The following is a 16,228-nucleotide window of genomic DNA, read 5'->3' as shown; positions in this document are numbered from 1 at the left end:
GAACCTTGGTTTCATTTTAACTTCTCCATGCTCAGCAGCTTCTGGAATTTGGTTCAAAGTATTTACATGTTTCCCTGCCTTGTTGTTAAAAGTGCTGCTTTAGAAAGTGGGAAGGGCAGGAACTGACTGCAGGATCAGTAGCTGAGTCCCTTAGATACTTATAGCTCATCGGAAGGAGGACGGGGATTGGTGGGTGTCTGGGGATTTAATAATAAACACACAAATATCATTGTTCTTAGTGAATTTTCATCTTCTAATTCTCAAACCCACTAATTATCCCTGGCTGCCCCCAGCAGTCTGAGGAGAGAGCTGACTGGCCAGTGTGGAACTGAAGGCACAAGGATCTTTCCGTGGCTGACTCAAAGTCACCCAGAGTGAAATTCACTTCACTGGATAAGGCCCTAGTTGCTGAGCTCTGCAGCGGGGTGGGGAGGTGAATTCCATCCCCCATTCTTGAGCATGGACCCCCCTCCAATTCTCACCCTGATCTCAGACACTACCCCAATCTTCCCCTGCAGTGATGGACCCACTTTATGCTGTCAGAGCCATGTGCCATGGGAGCTAGAGAAGATAGAGGCCCAGCTCCAGAACTGCTCCCCCTGTCCACAGCCCCCAAGCTGTGCTAGAGTTGCCCTGACTTTCCGATCTGCAGATGGGACCAGCTGTACCCAGCGCGTGCACCCGCCACACACAAACTGTCACAACAAACATGCCAGGATTGGGAAAGACCATCTGGGGCTGGCTGCAGTCTCTCTTTGCTGCTGTGAGGGGAATGGGGTGGTCCCTCATATAGGATACAAACATGCCCAAGGGCAGAAGGGAAATATTGTTTCTTCCAGGGGTTTGAAATGTTTGGTTTAGAGTCCTGAGCTCTGTCTTCCTGTTTGTCTCCTTCTGCCACTTTCAGATCTCTTGGAGAGACAAGGTGGGTGAGGTAATTTTTTTAGAACCAATTAAAAATACCTCTTTGCTATCCTGGGACCAACATGGGTACAACAACTTTCCCCTTTGTACCCCCTCCCCATCTCACCTCCCCCTCAGCGGAGACTGTCCCATGTGCTAGGAAAATAAGGATTCAGTCCTGTAACTGGATTGGGTCTTAATCTTTTGTCGTCTTTAACTTTGCATAATAGTCTCTCTGGTGTTGATAAACATTTCCTGCCAGGCAGGATGTAATGCATTCGGTTGCCAGTCAGCACTTCACCTAGGTAAAATCTCTCTCCTGTCTGGTGATTTACAGAGCCACAGAGGCTCACAATGCAGTTAGTCAGATATTAACCCAGGCAGCAACTCACAAGCATTCAATAAAGTGTAAACGCATTCTTATAATCCTAGTCCCTAATACTAACACAGGTGAGTCAGACTGATTCCAGCTATGTGTTTCTCCCTGTTCAATGAAGACATGGGGGCTTTTGCAAGAGCTAACACCTCATCTGCCAGTGTCACAGGCAGGATGGGCAGGGATGGTGTCTCTAGCCTCTGTTTGCCAGAAGCTGGGAATGGGTGACGGGGTGGATCATTTGATGATTATCTGTTCTGTTCATTCTCTCTCAAGCACCTGGCATTGGCCACTGAGCCAGATGGACCATTAGTCTGATGCAGTGGGCAGCTCTGACGTTCTTAAATTCACAGTCTCTGTCAAGAGTATCTACTCATTTGGACTCACTGGGGTGCCACAGAAAGAAACAAGATGTTCTGAGGCAAGAAGGCCCAGTCTCAGAGCCCCAGGGGTCATGCTTCCCAAAAGCTAAAACTAGGCCCAGCCCTTGAAAGGGGCACTGCCAGGAGAGACTGTATAAAGGCTGGAGCATCAAACAGCTTTGTAAACCTGAGAGAGCTGCCTTGGGAACAGTGACAGGGGGAATTCCCCAGAGTGACTCCTTTGATTCTGCTCTTCTCTGGCCTTTGGTTCATAGAATTATAGAACTGGAAGGGACCTCGAGAGGTCATCTAGGCCAGTCCCCTGCACTCAAGGCAGGACTCAATATTATCTAGACAATCCCTGACAGGTGTTTGTCCAGCTGCTCTTAAATATCCCCAATGATGGAGATTCCACAACCTCCCTAGACAATTTATTCCAGTGCTTAACCACTCTGACAGTTAGGAAGTTTTTTTCCTAATCTCTATCCTAAACTGCCCTTGCTGTAATTTAAGTCCATTGCTTCTTGTCCTATCCTCAGCGATTAAGAAGAACAATTTTTCTCCAGCATCCTTGTAACAGCCTTTTATGTACTTGAAAACTGTGATCATGTCCCCTCTGAGTCTTCTCCAGTGAGTGACAAGATTGTGGCGATCAACAGATGGCTCAGGCAGTGGTGTTATAAGGAGGGCTTTGGGATGTACGGTCATTGGGAAGCGTTTATGGATAGACAACTGTTCGCTCAGGATGGACTTCATCTAAGCAAGGAGGGAAATAGAATTCTAGGATGGAGGCTCGCCGACCTTATCAAGAGAGCTTTAAACTAGGAAGTTGGGGGAGATGGTTGGGAGATGTTCAGGAGATCTCCACGCCGGAATATAACCTGGAGAGGGAAGTAAACAAAGTGAGAGGGGATACCCTTGCGGACCAAGGAATTGATCTAAGGAGGAATAGTGGACTAGAAATCAGAGTAACGGGTGATGCTGTTGGTAGAAGGTCTGTGCACGACGGGGGAAAGAATGTCACTGACGCCAAACACCGAAAATTAAAATGTCTGTACACTAATGCAAGGAGCCTTGGTAACAAGATGGAGGAACTGGAGCTACTGGTGCAGGAAGTGAAACCGGATATTATAGGGATCACTGAAACCTGATGGAATAGTACTCATGACTGGAGCACGGGTACTGAAGGCTATGTGCTGTTTAGAAAAGACAGGAAGAAAGGCAAAGGTGGTGGAGTAGCCTTGTACATCAATGATGAGATTAACTGTAGTGAAATAAGAAGTGATGGAATGGGTAAGACAGAGTCTGTCTGGGCAAAAATCACACTGGGTAAAAAAGCAACTAGAGCTTCCCCTGAGATAGTGCTTGGGGTGTGCTATAGACTGCCGGGATCTGATTTGGATATGGATAGAGACCTCTTTAATGTCTTTAATGAAGTGAACACAAAGGGGAAATGTGTGATTATGGGGGACTTCAACTTCCCGGATATAGACTGGAGGACGAGTGCTTGCAAGAATAATAGGGGCCAGGTTTTTCTGGATGTGATAGCGGATGGATTTCTTCATCAAGTAGTTGAAGTACCTACGAGAGGGGATGCCATTTTAGATTTGGTGTTGGTGAGCAGTGAGGACCTCGTAGAAGAAATGGTGGTAGGGGACAACCTTGGTTCGAGTGATCATGAGCTGATTCAGTTCAAACTAGATGGAAGGATAAACAAATGTAGATCTCGGATAAGGGTTTTTGACTTCTCGAGGGCTAATTTTAAAGAGTTAAGGAAATTAGTTAGGGAAGTAGATTGGACGGAGGAACTTGAGGATTTAAATGTGGAGGAGGCCTGGAATTACTTTAAGTCGCAGCTGCGGAGACTGTCGGAAGCCTGCATCCCAAGAAAGGAGAAAAAAACATGGGCAGGAGTTGTAGGCCAAACTGGATGAGCAAGCAACTCAAAGAGGGGATTAGAAAAAAGCAGAAAGCTTACAGGGAGTGGAAGAAAGGCAGGATCAGTAAGGGAAGCTACCTTGCTGAGGTCAGAACATGTAGGGATAAAGTGAGGAAGGCTAAAAGCCGCATTGAACTGGACCTTGCAAAGGGAATCAAAACCAATAGTAAAAGGTTCTACAGCCACATAAATAAGAAGAAAACAAAGAAAGAAGAAGTGGGGCCGCTATACACTGAGGATGGAATGGAGGTTAAGGATAACCTAGGCATGGCCCAACATCTAAACAAGTACTTTGCCTCAGTTTTTAATAAGACTAGTGAGGAGTCTAGCGATGATGGAGGGATGATAAACGGGAATGTGAATATTACTGCAACTGAGGTAAAGGCCGTACTTGAACAGCTTAATGGGACGAAATCGGAGGGCCCGGACAATCTCCGTCCGAGGATATTAAAGGAACTGGTGCGTGAAATTGCGAGCCCGTTAGCGAGAATTTTTAAGCAATCGATAAACTCGGGGGTTGTGCCGTATGACTGGAGGATTGCTAATGTAGTCCCTATTTTTAAGAAAGGGAATAAAAGTGATCCGGGTAATTATAGGCCTGTTAGCTTGATGTCTGTAGTATGTAAGGTCTTGGAAAAAATTTTAAGGGAGAAAGTAGTTAAGGACATAGAGGTCAATGGTAATTGGGACAAATTGCAACATGGATTTACTAAAGGTAGATCGTGTCAAACCAATCTGATCTCCTTCTTTGAGAAGGTGACGGATTACTTAGATAAAGGAAATGCAGTAGATGTAATTTACCTAAATTTCAGTAAGGCGTTTGACACGGTTCCGCATGGGGAACTGTTAGTCAAATTGGAAAAGATGGGGATGAATATGAAAGTTGTAAGGTGGATAAGGAACTGGTTAAAGGGGAGACTCCAGCGGGTCGTATTGAAAGGTGAACAGTCAGGCTGGAAGGAGGTCACTAGTGGAGTCCCTCAAGGATCGGTTTTGGGACCGATCTTATTTAACCTTTTTATTATTGACCTTGGCACAAAGAGCGGGAATGTGCTAATAAAGTTTGCGGATGATACAAAGCTGGGGGTTATTGCTAACACGGAGAAGGAGAGGGATACTATTCAGGAAGATCTGAACCACCTTGTAAACTGAAGTAATAGAAATAGGATGAAATACAATAGTGAAAAGTGCAAGGTCATGCACTTAGGGATTAATAATAAGAATTTTAGATATACGTTGGGAGCGCATCAGTTGGAAACGACAGAGGAGGAGAAGGACCTTGGGGTATTGGTTGATAGCAGGATGACTATGAGTCGCCAATGTGATACGGCTGTTAAAAAAGCAAATGCGATTTTGGGATGCATCAGGCGAGGTATTTCCAGCAAGGATAAGGAGGTGTTAGTACCATTATATAAGGCGTTGGTGAGACCCCATCTGGAATACTGTGTGCAGTTCTGGTGTCCCATATTCAAGAAGGATGAATTCAAACTGGAACAGGTTCAGAGACGGGCTACTAGGATGATCCGAGGAATGGAAAAACTGCCTTATGAAAGGAGACTTAAAGAGCTTGGCCTGTTTAGCCTGGCCAAAAGAAGGCTGCGGGGGGATATGCTTGCTCTATATAAATATATCAGGGGGGTTAACCTTAGGGAGGGAGAGGAATTAATTAAGTTTTGTAATAATGTAGGCACGAGGACGAATGGGTATAAACTGGATATTAGGAAGTTTAGACTTGAAATTAGATGAAGGTTTCTAACCATTAGGGGAGTGAAGTTCTGGAACAGCCTTCCGAGGGAAGTAGTAGGGGCAAAAGACTTTTCTGGCTTTAAGACAGAGCTTGATAAGTATATGGAGGGGATGTTACGATAGGATCGTTAATTTGGGCAATTGATCTTGGATTACCACCAAGATGGGACTGCTCAATGCTCTGCAGGGAAATGTTGGATGGGATGGGAACTGAGTTACTACAGAGAATTCCTTCTTGGGTGCTGGTTGGTGAGTCTTGCCCCACATGCTCAGGGATTAGCTGATCGCCATATTTGGGGTCGGGAAGGAATTTTCCTCCAGGGTGGATTGGCAGGGGCCCTGGAGGTTTTTTGCCTTCCCCTGCAGCATGGGGCACGGGTCGTTTGCTGGTGGATTCTCTGCAGTTTGAGGTCTTAAAACCAATTTTGAGGATTTCAATAACTCGGTCCTGGGTAAGGGGTTGTTATAAAAGTGAATGGGTGGGGTTCTGTGGCCTGCCTTGTGCAGGAGGTCAGACTAGATGATCATATTGGTCCCTTCTGACCTATGAGTCTATGACTCATCAAACCCAGTTTTTTCAATCTTCCCTCATTGGCCATGTTTTCTAGACCTTTATTCATTTTTATTGCTCTTCTCTGGACTTTCTCCATTTTGTCCACATCTTTCCTGAAATGTGGTCCCCAGAACTGGACACACTACTCCAGTTGAGACCTAATCACTGCGGAGTAGAGCGGCAGAATTACTTCTCGTGTCTTGTTTTCAATACTCCTGCTTAATACATCCCAAAATGATACTTACTGTTGCAAAAAAAAGTGTAACTCTGTTGACTCATATTCTGCTTCTAATCCACTATTACCCCCAGATCTGTTTCCACAGCACTCCTTCCTTGGCAGTTAGTTATTTCCCATTTTGTATGATTGTTCCTTCCTAAGCGCTGTACTTTGCATTTGTCGTTATTGAATTTCATCCTATTTACTTCAGACCATTTCTCCAGTTTGTCCAGATGACTTTGAATTTCAGTTCTATCCTCCAAAGTCCTTGCAACCCCTCCCAGCTTGGTATCACCTGCAAACTTGATAAGTGTAACAGAGAGACTCTGCTGCTGGGTGGGTTTCACCATGTGTCAGAGGGTTACACCCTGGTAGGAGGGGGCTAGATCTGTAGTAGAATAAGGTCACTCTGTGCTTCCCAGTGTGGCAGAACCTAGAATGTCCATTAGCAGGGGAAATCCTGGGGGGAATCAACATGTGGAAAGGAGAGAAACCCTGTCTGAATTCTCTCACATTGCCCTTCTCACCCTGGCAGGCTACAGAATAACATCCACGTTTTGCTCCAGATCATCCCATCCTCCCAGGGGGAAGGCAATGGCTGCAATGGAGCTGGCTCATGTAAGGGATTCTCAGGGAGCTGGTGGTGGGTTCTGCTTGGAGGGAGAGAAGCGTTAAATGTATAGGAGGGTGGGAGTCAGTGATGAGCTGCCAAAATATTAACAACAGGTTCCTTCCTCCTCACTTCACGAGGGGCTCATTCCCCCCCTGGGGGTCGTGCCCCATCCAACCCCCCCTGTTCCTTGACACGCCCCCCCAGGGACCCCTGATCCATCCCCCCCTTCCCTGTCCCTGACTGCCCCCTGCCACCCCATCAAACCTCTCCTCTCATTCTTGATGCCCCCTCGGAACCTCTGCCCCATCCAACCATCCCTTCTCTCTCTCCCTGACTGCCCCCCCACCACCTCATCAAATCCCTGCTCCTTCCTGACAGCTCCCTGGGACCCTTGCCCCCATTTCAATTCCCTTGTTCCCTGCCCTCTGATCGCCCTGACCCCTATCCACCCCCCACAACCCACCAAACACCCCCTCCCTGCTCCCTGTCCCCCTTACCACACTGCCTGGGGCCAGGACTGGGACCGCTCTGCCGGGACCGCGACTGGCGCCGCAGGACCCAACTCCCTGAGCCGGGCTGGAGCCGCTCGCCCGGGACCGGTGCTGCGGGGCCTGAGCTGGGCTGGGTCGGAGCCGCTTGGCCGGGACCAGCCCCGAGCCAGGGGTGCTTAGATGGGACCCGGCTGGAGATGCTCGGCCAGGGCAAGGGGGAGCCACTCAGGTGGAGCCGGACTGAGCCACGTGCGCCGCTCCCTCCCCCCCCCCCTCCGGCCCAGGTTACCTGCCTGCTGCTTGTTTCAGGCTTCCCGAGAACATTTGATTCGCAGGAAGCAGGGGATGGGGAGGAGAAGGAGGATGGAGCTTTCAGAGGAGAGGGGGAGGTGGGCTGAGGGCTGGGTGGACAACTACCCGAGCCTTTGTTAAATTTAAAAGCTTTTTTGGAACCAGTTGTCCTGGAACACCCTGTTCTAAAAAGGCTTGTAAATTTCACAACCTGTTCATGCGAACCGGCTGAAGCTCACCACTGGTGGGATCTGCTAGAGGTGGTGGGAGGTAGGAAATATCTTTAGTGGAGAAAAAGAGGGGACAGGATGTGACAAAACTGCTGAGACTTGTGTACTCTAGGGTGTGATGGGTTCTCACCCCGGGATGCAGTCTGAGGGGCTTCTGGGAACCGCTGTGCCCTCTAACCCTCAAGCCGGGCTGGCCCTTCTCACACTGCTTTGCTGGAGATTCAGCCTGCCTCTCCAGGGCCTGTTACCACCCAACACGACAGCAGGTGGCTCCATGCAGCCAACTAATTTACCTGAGTGCGTTACCTAAGCCACTGAAGGAGAGAGAGAAGACAACAGCCAATTTCCCAGCGATAAGTGTTAGCAAACAGATCAAAGCAGATTACTTAGCAAATAACCGGAAACTCAAACCAAGCCTAACATGCTAGATGGATAGAATTTGAATTAGCAATTTCTCACCCTGACTGATGACACAAGCAGTCCACCAAGTTTCCATACCAAGCTAGAAATCCCTTTACCCTGGAACCAGCACTTCCCCCAGTTCGATCTTTGTTCCTCAGGTGTTTCCAGGAGTTCTCTTGTGCGGGGAATGAGGCCAAGAGCTGATGTCACACTCCACCTTATGTAGCTTTTCCATATGCCAGGAACCCTTTGTTCTAACTTCAGTTCCCAGTCCGGTTTGTGGAAAAATACAGGTAGCAAAATGAAGTTCATTGTCATGTGGTCTGGTCAGATGCCCTAGCATGCCCTGCTGAGTCACAGTAGCCATGACTCCTAGGCTGGCTGAACCGTTCACAGGAGGGCTAAGCTCTTCCACAGTCCATTGTCTTTGTTGATGAGCCACGAACACTGTCTGGCTTCTTCATTGTTGTACCTGAAAGGCTCGTTGTGGCTGTTAACCCAGAGTAAGCACATTTGAAAGATAGATACAGAGTCAATATCCATAACACAGGTAAGATAATCATATTCAGCAAATCATAACTTTTCCAGTGACACTACACATGAGACACTTTGTACAAAATGAGTCATGTCCTAATCATATTATAATCCTGCCACTATGTTGAATATGGGCTGTAGTGTCAGATAGGTTCTAATTTCAAGGCACAGGCTTTGGGAATGAAACTTCCCCTCTTTGTGGAACAGGAAATAACCCTTCAGCCAGGGCTGGGACAACTTCCCAGACTCCCAGTGCTGAAACCTGAACCTCCTGACACTTCATTAGTTACCCCCATCCCTAGTCTTTGTGGTAACTGCAAACGTTATCGGTGATGATTTTATATTCTCTTCCAGGTCACTGATAAGAATGCTAAATAGCACAGGGCCAAGATCCAATCCTTGCGGGAACCTGCTAGAAAGAAATCCACTCGACCATGGTTCCCTATTTAAAATCCCAGTTTTTAATTTATTTAATGTATGCCCTGTGTATTTTGTATCTTTCTAGTCAAAATATTGTGCTGAACCAACTCATGTGCCTACATATATTACATCAGGACTATTAACTGCAAGTAAACTTTTGATCTCATCCAATAAGGATATCCAGTTAGTTTGATAGGATCTATTGTGTCTAAACCTTTTTAATGGGTACTAATTATATTACTCTCCTTTCTTTCTTAATGAAATCCAGTATCGGCTGCTCCATTCTCTTGCCCAGTATCGATTTCAGACTGACACACTTGTAATTAGCTGCGTCATCTCTTTTATACTTTTTAAATATTGGCACAGCATTAGCTTTATTCCAGTCTTCTGGAATTTCCCAAGTGTTCCAAGTCCCAATTAAAATCAACATTAACAGTCCACCATGCTCCTCCAGCAGGTCTTTCAAAACTCTAGTTATCTGGACCATTGTTAGGATTAATTTTGTCCTTTTAAAAACTTCCTTCTTATTTTCATTGGTTGATCATTGATTTCTGATAGCTTCCCTTGGCAACTTTCTACAATTCTGAACTTCGAACTTCTATCCTTTACTATTGACTTCCCCTTTCTTCCATATATTTAATTTGGAGAGTGTTGGGATTCCTACCAGGGAGCTACCAGCAGGCTCCAGAGACAGCCCCATCTCCTATATTAAGCTCTGGCTAGTAGGTATTTGATAAATGTGATGACCCTGCTTCCGTCTGTCAGCTGGGAGACACAAAGGTTCTCTCTTCCTCCTGGCTGCTCTAGGCAAGGTGAGGTGGGACTCTGTTAACATGTGCCTCCTGGAGCTTCCATTTACCTGGTGCTGCTGTTCCATGAATAGTGGGGTTGTAAGTGGGGCAGCAGGTCCTGAGTGTTGGACTCTTGTTCTTTCAGGATCCGGTGACTTTCGAGGAGGTGGCTGTGTATTTCACTAGGGAGGAATGGGCTCTTCTGGACCCTGTTGAGAGAGCCCTCTACAGGGATGTCATGCAGGAGAACTATGAGAGGGTGACCTCGCTGGGTAAGGAGTCCTGTCCCCTGGGTTATTATAAGCTGTGGGCTCTCTAAAGAACCTGAGCAGTAATAACTTTATACCTTTATTCATCATTCAAGTTTTGACAAGTTTCTTTGTCCCCCTTTTTTTCCTTATCTCCCATACACTAGCAGGCAGCAGGGAGGAAGGAGGTAATAAGGGATGAGGAGGGAACACAAGAAGCTCCCAAGGCGCCGTGAGGTGGTGCTGGCTGCGAGTAATGGGAAAAAGGAGACGGGAGTGTGGAGGAAGGGCACCCAGGAAGTGGGCTGGGTGGGTCAGTGGGAGGGAGGAAAGATTTGGGGATCTAGAGCTGTGGGGGATCCCAGACTTTAACCCTGAATCCCTACCCAAACCTCAGGTAAATCCTAGACTTCAGCATAACCACTCTCGCAAAGCCTCAACTTAATATTAGGCCCTGAACTGTAGCAAGCTTAGGCTACGTTTACTAAATCGTATCACTAAATCGACCACGGCTAGATCGATCTCAGAGCGTCAATCCCGGCTGTAGTGTCAACCTGCCCTTAATAACCCATTTCTTTATGCTCACCTCTTTGCCTCCACACATGTTCCAAAATAATAAGTAATACTCTGATCATGGCATCTTACCTCTAGCAAGTATAAAACTGCCCACAAGACGTGAGACTAGCTCGTAGATCGTAAAATCAGGGCAGGGTCAAGAAGAGTGAGGGTTTGGAGAGAGTCTTGTCCCCCTCTCCCCATCTACAGCAGCCACAAGCTGTCTTCCCTCCAGGCTCCTTGGATCTTTGAACCTGTCCCTCCTGAGGTTACGTAGCCAAGTTCTTGTTTCTTACATTCTCCTTTTCCAGAAGAATTAGAGGCTGTTGCTCCTGAATGTTAGCGTTTAATTCCCCAGCCTTCTCCTCCCACTGGGGGAGTTTAATTCTCCCTCCCATTTCACCTGAGTCACTAGATTTCCTAATTCCCCAAAATGTGCTTTTGCAATGTCACAGTTCAGGGGTAGCTAAGCCTTGGACTTGCCTCCATGGTCTCCTCAAGGAATGGCCCCTCAGGTATCAGGCCTCTAGCCAGCCCCTCTCTATGGATAGCGACCCACATGCGTCTCCTTTTTGACCAGTGTGTGAGGATTGCAGCTTGTCCTCCACTGTGTTTGCTGGACTAATGTCCATTTCCTGTGCTTTGCTTTCTCTCCAGGGGCTGTGAGCAGTGTGTGTGAGATAGAGGTGGGACTTTTGGTGATACTTGTATGATGCCAATACACACCTCAGTTTCCTGCTGGGATTGGTATTGCTATGATTATAAAGAGCAGGAGACGTGAGGTGTTTTGTCACGTAGCTGTCATGGGGTGATACGAATGGGTCATTTAGGACTCACTGGGAGTAACCTACATCAATCTAATACCCAACAGAGACAAGAGAATGACTGTCACCCGGGGCTGCCCAGAGGATTAAGGTTGCCTGGGGTCTTCGGTGGCGTGTCCCACTTATCTGCTCTGACACCGCAGAGCATTTTCCTCATGTCCCCCTTACCAGCTGGAAGGAGGTTACTAGTGGAGTTCCTCAAGGATCGGTTTTTGGACCAATCTTATTTAACCTTTTTATTACTGACCTTGGCACAAAATGTGGGAATGTGCTAATAAAGTTTGCGGATGACGCGAAGCTGGGGGGTATTGCTAACACGGAGAAGGACCAGGATATCATACAGGAAGATCTGGACGACCTTGTAAACTGGAGTAATAGTAATAGGATGAAATTTAATAGTGAAAAGTGCAAGGTCATGCACTTAGAGATTAATAATAAGAAGCTTAGATATACATTGGGGACGCATCAGGTGGAAGCAACAGAGGAGGAGAAGGACCTTGGAGTATTGGTAGATCACAGGATGACTGTGAGCCGCCAATATGATATGGCTGTTAAAAGAGCTAATGCGGTTCTAGGATGCATCAGGCGAGGTATTTCCAGCAAAGGTAAGGAGGTGTTAGTACCATTATATAAGGCACTGATGAGACCCCACCTGGAGTACTGTGTGCAGTTCTACTCTCCCATGTTTAAAAAGGATGAATTCAAATTGGAACAGGTTCAGAGACGGGCTACTAGGATGATCCGAGGAATGGAAAACCTGTCATATGAAAGGAGACTCAAAGAGCTTGGCTTGTTTAGTCTAGCCAAAAAAAGTCTGAGAGGGAATATGCTTGCTCTTTATAAATATATCAGAGGGATTAATATTAGGGAGGGGGAGAAATTATTAAGCTTAGTACCAATGTAGACACAAGAACAAATTGGTATAAACTGGACACTAGGAAGTTTAGACTTGAAATTAGATGAAGGTTTCTAACCATTAGAGGAGTGAAGTTCTGGAACAGCCTTCCAAGGGGATTAGTGGGGACAAAAGACATATCGGGCTTTAAGATTAAGCTTGATAAGTTTATGGAAGGGATAGTATGATGGGATAGCCTAATTTTGGCAATCGATCTTTGATTATCAGCAGATAAGTATGCCCAGTGGTCGATGATGGGATGTTGGATGGGATGGGATCTGAGTTACTGCAGAGAATTTTTTCCTGCGTGCTGGCTGGTGAGTCTTGCCCACATGCTCAGGGTTTAGCTGATTGCCATATTTGGGGTCGGGAAGGAATTTTCCTCCAGGGCAGAGTGGTAGAGGCCCTGGAGGTTTTTCACCTTCCTCTGCAGCGTGGGACATGGGTCACTTGCTAGTGGATTCTCTGCAGCTTGAGATCTTCAAAGCACAATTTGAAGACTTCAATAACTCCGACATAGGTTAGGGGTTTGTTATAGAAGTGGATGGAGAGTGTTCTGTGGCCTGCTTTGTGCAGGGGTCGGACTAGATGATCACATTGGTCCCTTCTGACCCTAGAATCTATGAGTCTATGAGCTCTGATGCCGCAGAGCATTTGCCCTGTTTCCCTGTTCCTGTTCCCCCTCGTGTTTGACTCAGTTTGTATAGTAATATTCTCAGCTGTACCTTTGCTTAACAAATCATTGTACTGAAATTTAATTAACCAGTCCTAACACATTGAAACATAATTCTCTAACCAACTGTATCCCACTACCTAATTAACTTACACCTAGCAAAATTAATTATACAGCAGACAAAAACAATTAGAGAATCAGACTGATTAACATTGTAAAGCGTTGGTCATAAAGATAAAAAAATACAAAAATGAGAGTTTCACAACCACAAGCATTGAGTAGTGATTTCTTGCCAAACCAGTCAGCTATCAAACTAAGTTTTCTTTAACCATCTTAAGATCTGTTTCTTTATCTGGTAGTGCTGGACACTATCAGGACAGGATCATCTTCCTCACAGCCCAATAGCACCTTATTTGTGTGACTCGTTTGGTATGTGAGGATGTGACCCTTTGCTTCCCAACTTATGGCTGCCCCTGCTGCTTAGCCAAAGGTCTTCGCCTAAGGACAAGGCCTCAATCTGTCACGGTAAGAGAAGGCCCTTACAAATACAGACAGTGATTTTGATTCTTTGTTTTCATACTCCTGTAAGTATCTCAGTGATAAAAATACCCCTAAGTTCTTAAACTATAGGCTTTGCAGGCAGGCCTGAATATCTCTATTCTAACAGTGGGTTCTGTCCTTTATCCCATTCTGTGCCTGTCTTGTGTATTTAGATTGTAAATTCTTCAGGGCATGGGCCATCTACTATTCTGTGTTTGTACTTGTCCTAACACAATGGGGACCCACTGTTAGTTGCTCCTTAGCACTAATGTAATGAATATGATTTATAATCATAATAACTCTCCTGCCTCTTTGAGCCAAGGAAGCTGGCCTTGCAATGTTACTGCTTAACAATCAGCTGGGAGTTAAAACCATGGACTATTCTTTGTGACAAGTATCCCACAAATTCTACTGACCTCCCTGGTTTTCTTTGCCTGCAGTAGGGTTTCCAGTTTCGAAACCTGATGTGATCTCCCAGGTGGAACGAGGGGAAGAGCCGTGGGTTCCAGACCTCCAGGGCTGTGAGAAAGAAGTGCTTCCAAGAGCTACCTGCACAGGTGAGGACTTGGTTAAACCAACTGAACAACTGTGTGGGAATGCAGGAAACATTTGGGATGCCCTACAAAGTCCCTGTGAGCTCTCCAAGTTCAAGATTGTTCCCTGCAGATGCGGAATCATAATGGCAGATGTCACTCATGGCTTCCCTCCTATTCTGACTGACAACTGGCAGCAGGTAGCTCCGCGATCTCACTTTCCTCTGAGTGTTCTCGTGAGATGCAGACCAAAACTGATCCCTTCCTCTCTCCTCTGGGGAAGGTTTTGGGGAAAATCAGCTCCTGATAGGTTTGATCTCTCCCACACACATTTTGGATTGTTCATCCCTTTTTTCCATTCCTCTCTCTGAGATTTTCTTTCTTTCCGGTGCAGGTAGTGACCTGTGTCTGGATTCTCTCTGTCTCCCATCAGGTGATGGGATGGTGAGTGAGAATGAGGAGGAGAAACCCCATCAGGAAGATGCTGAGCGAAGAGAAGCACATGGAATGTTATCAGGAAGATCCAAAGAGAATGTTTCCAGGAGTTGTGCACTCCCAGAAAAACCAAAAGCCTGTGAGACTCAGGGGAGGCCAGAGGGAAACATTATTAGCCTCTCAGACCTTATAACAAGCGGCAGAATCAACTTGGAAGAGACACGCTACATGTGCCATGAGTGTGGGAAAAGCTTCAGTTGGAGCTCTACCCTTGTCAGACATCGTAGAATCCACACAGGAGAGACGCCTTATACGTGTACTGAGTGTGGGAGACACTTCACTCAGAGCTCACACCTTATCCGACATCAGAGAATCCACACAGGAGAGACACCGTACACGTGCTCTGAGTGTGGGAAAAGCTTCAGTCAGAGCTCTACCCTGAACACACATCGTAGAATCCACACAGGAGAGACGCCCTACACGTGCACTGAGTGTGGCATAAGCTTTCGTTGGCGCTCAGACCTTATTGTACATCGTAGAATCCACACAGGAGAGACGCCGTACACATGCTCTGAGTGCGGGAAAAGCTTCAATCACTGCTCAACCCTTATCAGCCATCGTAGAATCCACACAGGAGAGACGCCGTACACATGCTCAGACTGCGGGAAAAGCTTTAGTTGTAGCTCAACCCTTATCACACATCAGAGAATCCACACAGGCGAGAAGCCCTACTCATGCTCAGAGTGCGGGAAAAGCTTTACTCGGAGCTCACTCCTTATCACACATCAGATAATCCACACGGGAGAGACGCCTTACATGTGCACTGAGTGTGGGAAAAGCTTCAATCGGAGCTCTACCCTGAACACACATCGTAGAATCCACACAAGAGAGACGCCCTACACATGCTTTGAGTGCGGGCAAAGCTTCAATCAGTGCTCAACCCTTATCAGACATCAGAGAATCCACATAGGAGAGAAGCCCTACACATGCTCAGAGTGCGGGAAAAGCTTTAGTCGGAGCGCACTCCTTATCAGACATCAGATAATCCACACAGGAGAGAAGCCCTACACATGCTCAGAGTGCGGGAAAAGCTTTAGATGGAGCTCATACCTTATCAGACATCAGAGAATCCACACGAGAGAGACGCCCTACTCATGCTCAGAGTGCGGGCAAAGCTTCAATCAGCGCTCAAGGCTCATTAGACATCAGAAAATGCACAGAAGAGAGAATTGTAATAAATCCCTTGACTAGTGTTGGCAAAAACGAATTTTTTTAAAAAAAATCACATTAGCTAATTCGCACATAGTGATTTTTGCATCGTCTTCACCGTGGTGTCTCAGCTCCACCAGATAAGATGCCGCCTTCTGCCTTTTGCAGCTCATCCTTCTTTGGGGTCAGTCCTATGATCTTTTCTATCAACTCCTTTCCTTTTGAGTCATAGGAGTGTGTATCCCTCCAGCCAGGAATGTTCATGAGTTTCAAGTAGGGGGAGAGGTTTGATCCCAGCAAGGTACAGTGAGGCAAAAACTACCTGTGCCTTCCATCCACTAGGACTGTACATGACGTTAGCTGCTCAAGTTAGTGATCTTAATGTAAAAAGTTGTAGTGCAGATGCAGCCCAGGTGCAGTGGTTGGCATTAGCTTTCCCCTTGACCTG

At 46.6% G+C, this 16,228-nt stretch overlaps 1 protein-coding gene and 1 long non-coding RNA gene across 12 annotated transcripts in view; one reads left to right on the top strand and one right to left on the bottom strand.

Annotated features, from left to right (window-relative positions):
* The window catches only part of LOC127039341 (zinc finger protein 436-like), a 782,343-nt gene that overhangs the window by 261,856 nt on the left and 504,259 nt on the right, over positions 1-16,228 (top strand). Inside the window, exons 6-9 of the mRNA XM_050932819.1 lie at positions 6,632-6,714; positions 10,014-10,140; positions 14,044-14,160; positions 14,531-14,878. Of these exons, the coding sequence (XP_050788776.1) occupies positions 6,632-6,714; positions 10,014-10,140; positions 14,044-14,160; positions 14,531-14,878 (675 nt within the window). The remainder of the gene's footprint in view (positions 1-6,631; positions 6,715-10,013; positions 10,141-14,043; positions 14,161-14,530; positions 14,879-16,228) is intronic.
* LOC127039472 (uncharacterized) overlaps positions 1-16,228 on the bottom strand; it is a 591,654-nt gene that overhangs the window by 71,270 nt on the left and 504,156 nt on the right. For all 11 annotated transcript variants that reach the window (XR_007770985.1, XR_007770988.1, XR_007770992.1 and 8 more), the window contains 2 exons: positions 14,963-15,093; positions 14,758-14,878 (listed from right to left, as the gene is read on the bottom strand). This is a non-coding gene — a long non-coding RNA (uncharacterized LOC127039472). The remainder of the gene's footprint in view (positions 1-14,757; positions 14,879-14,962; positions 15,094-16,228) is intronic.

The sequence above is a fragment of the Gopherus flavomarginatus genome, chromosome 23 (genome assembly GCF_025201925.1).
Source record: "Gopherus flavomarginatus isolate rGopFla2 chromosome 23, rGopFla2.mat.asm, whole genome shotgun sequence".
NCBI classification, from domain to species: domain Eukaryota; kingdom Metazoa; phylum Chordata; order Testudines; family Testudinidae; genus Gopherus; species Gopherus flavomarginatus.
The sequence above is the reverse complement of the archived record's forward strand: the minus strand, read 5'-3'. Positions and strand labels throughout refer to the sequence as shown.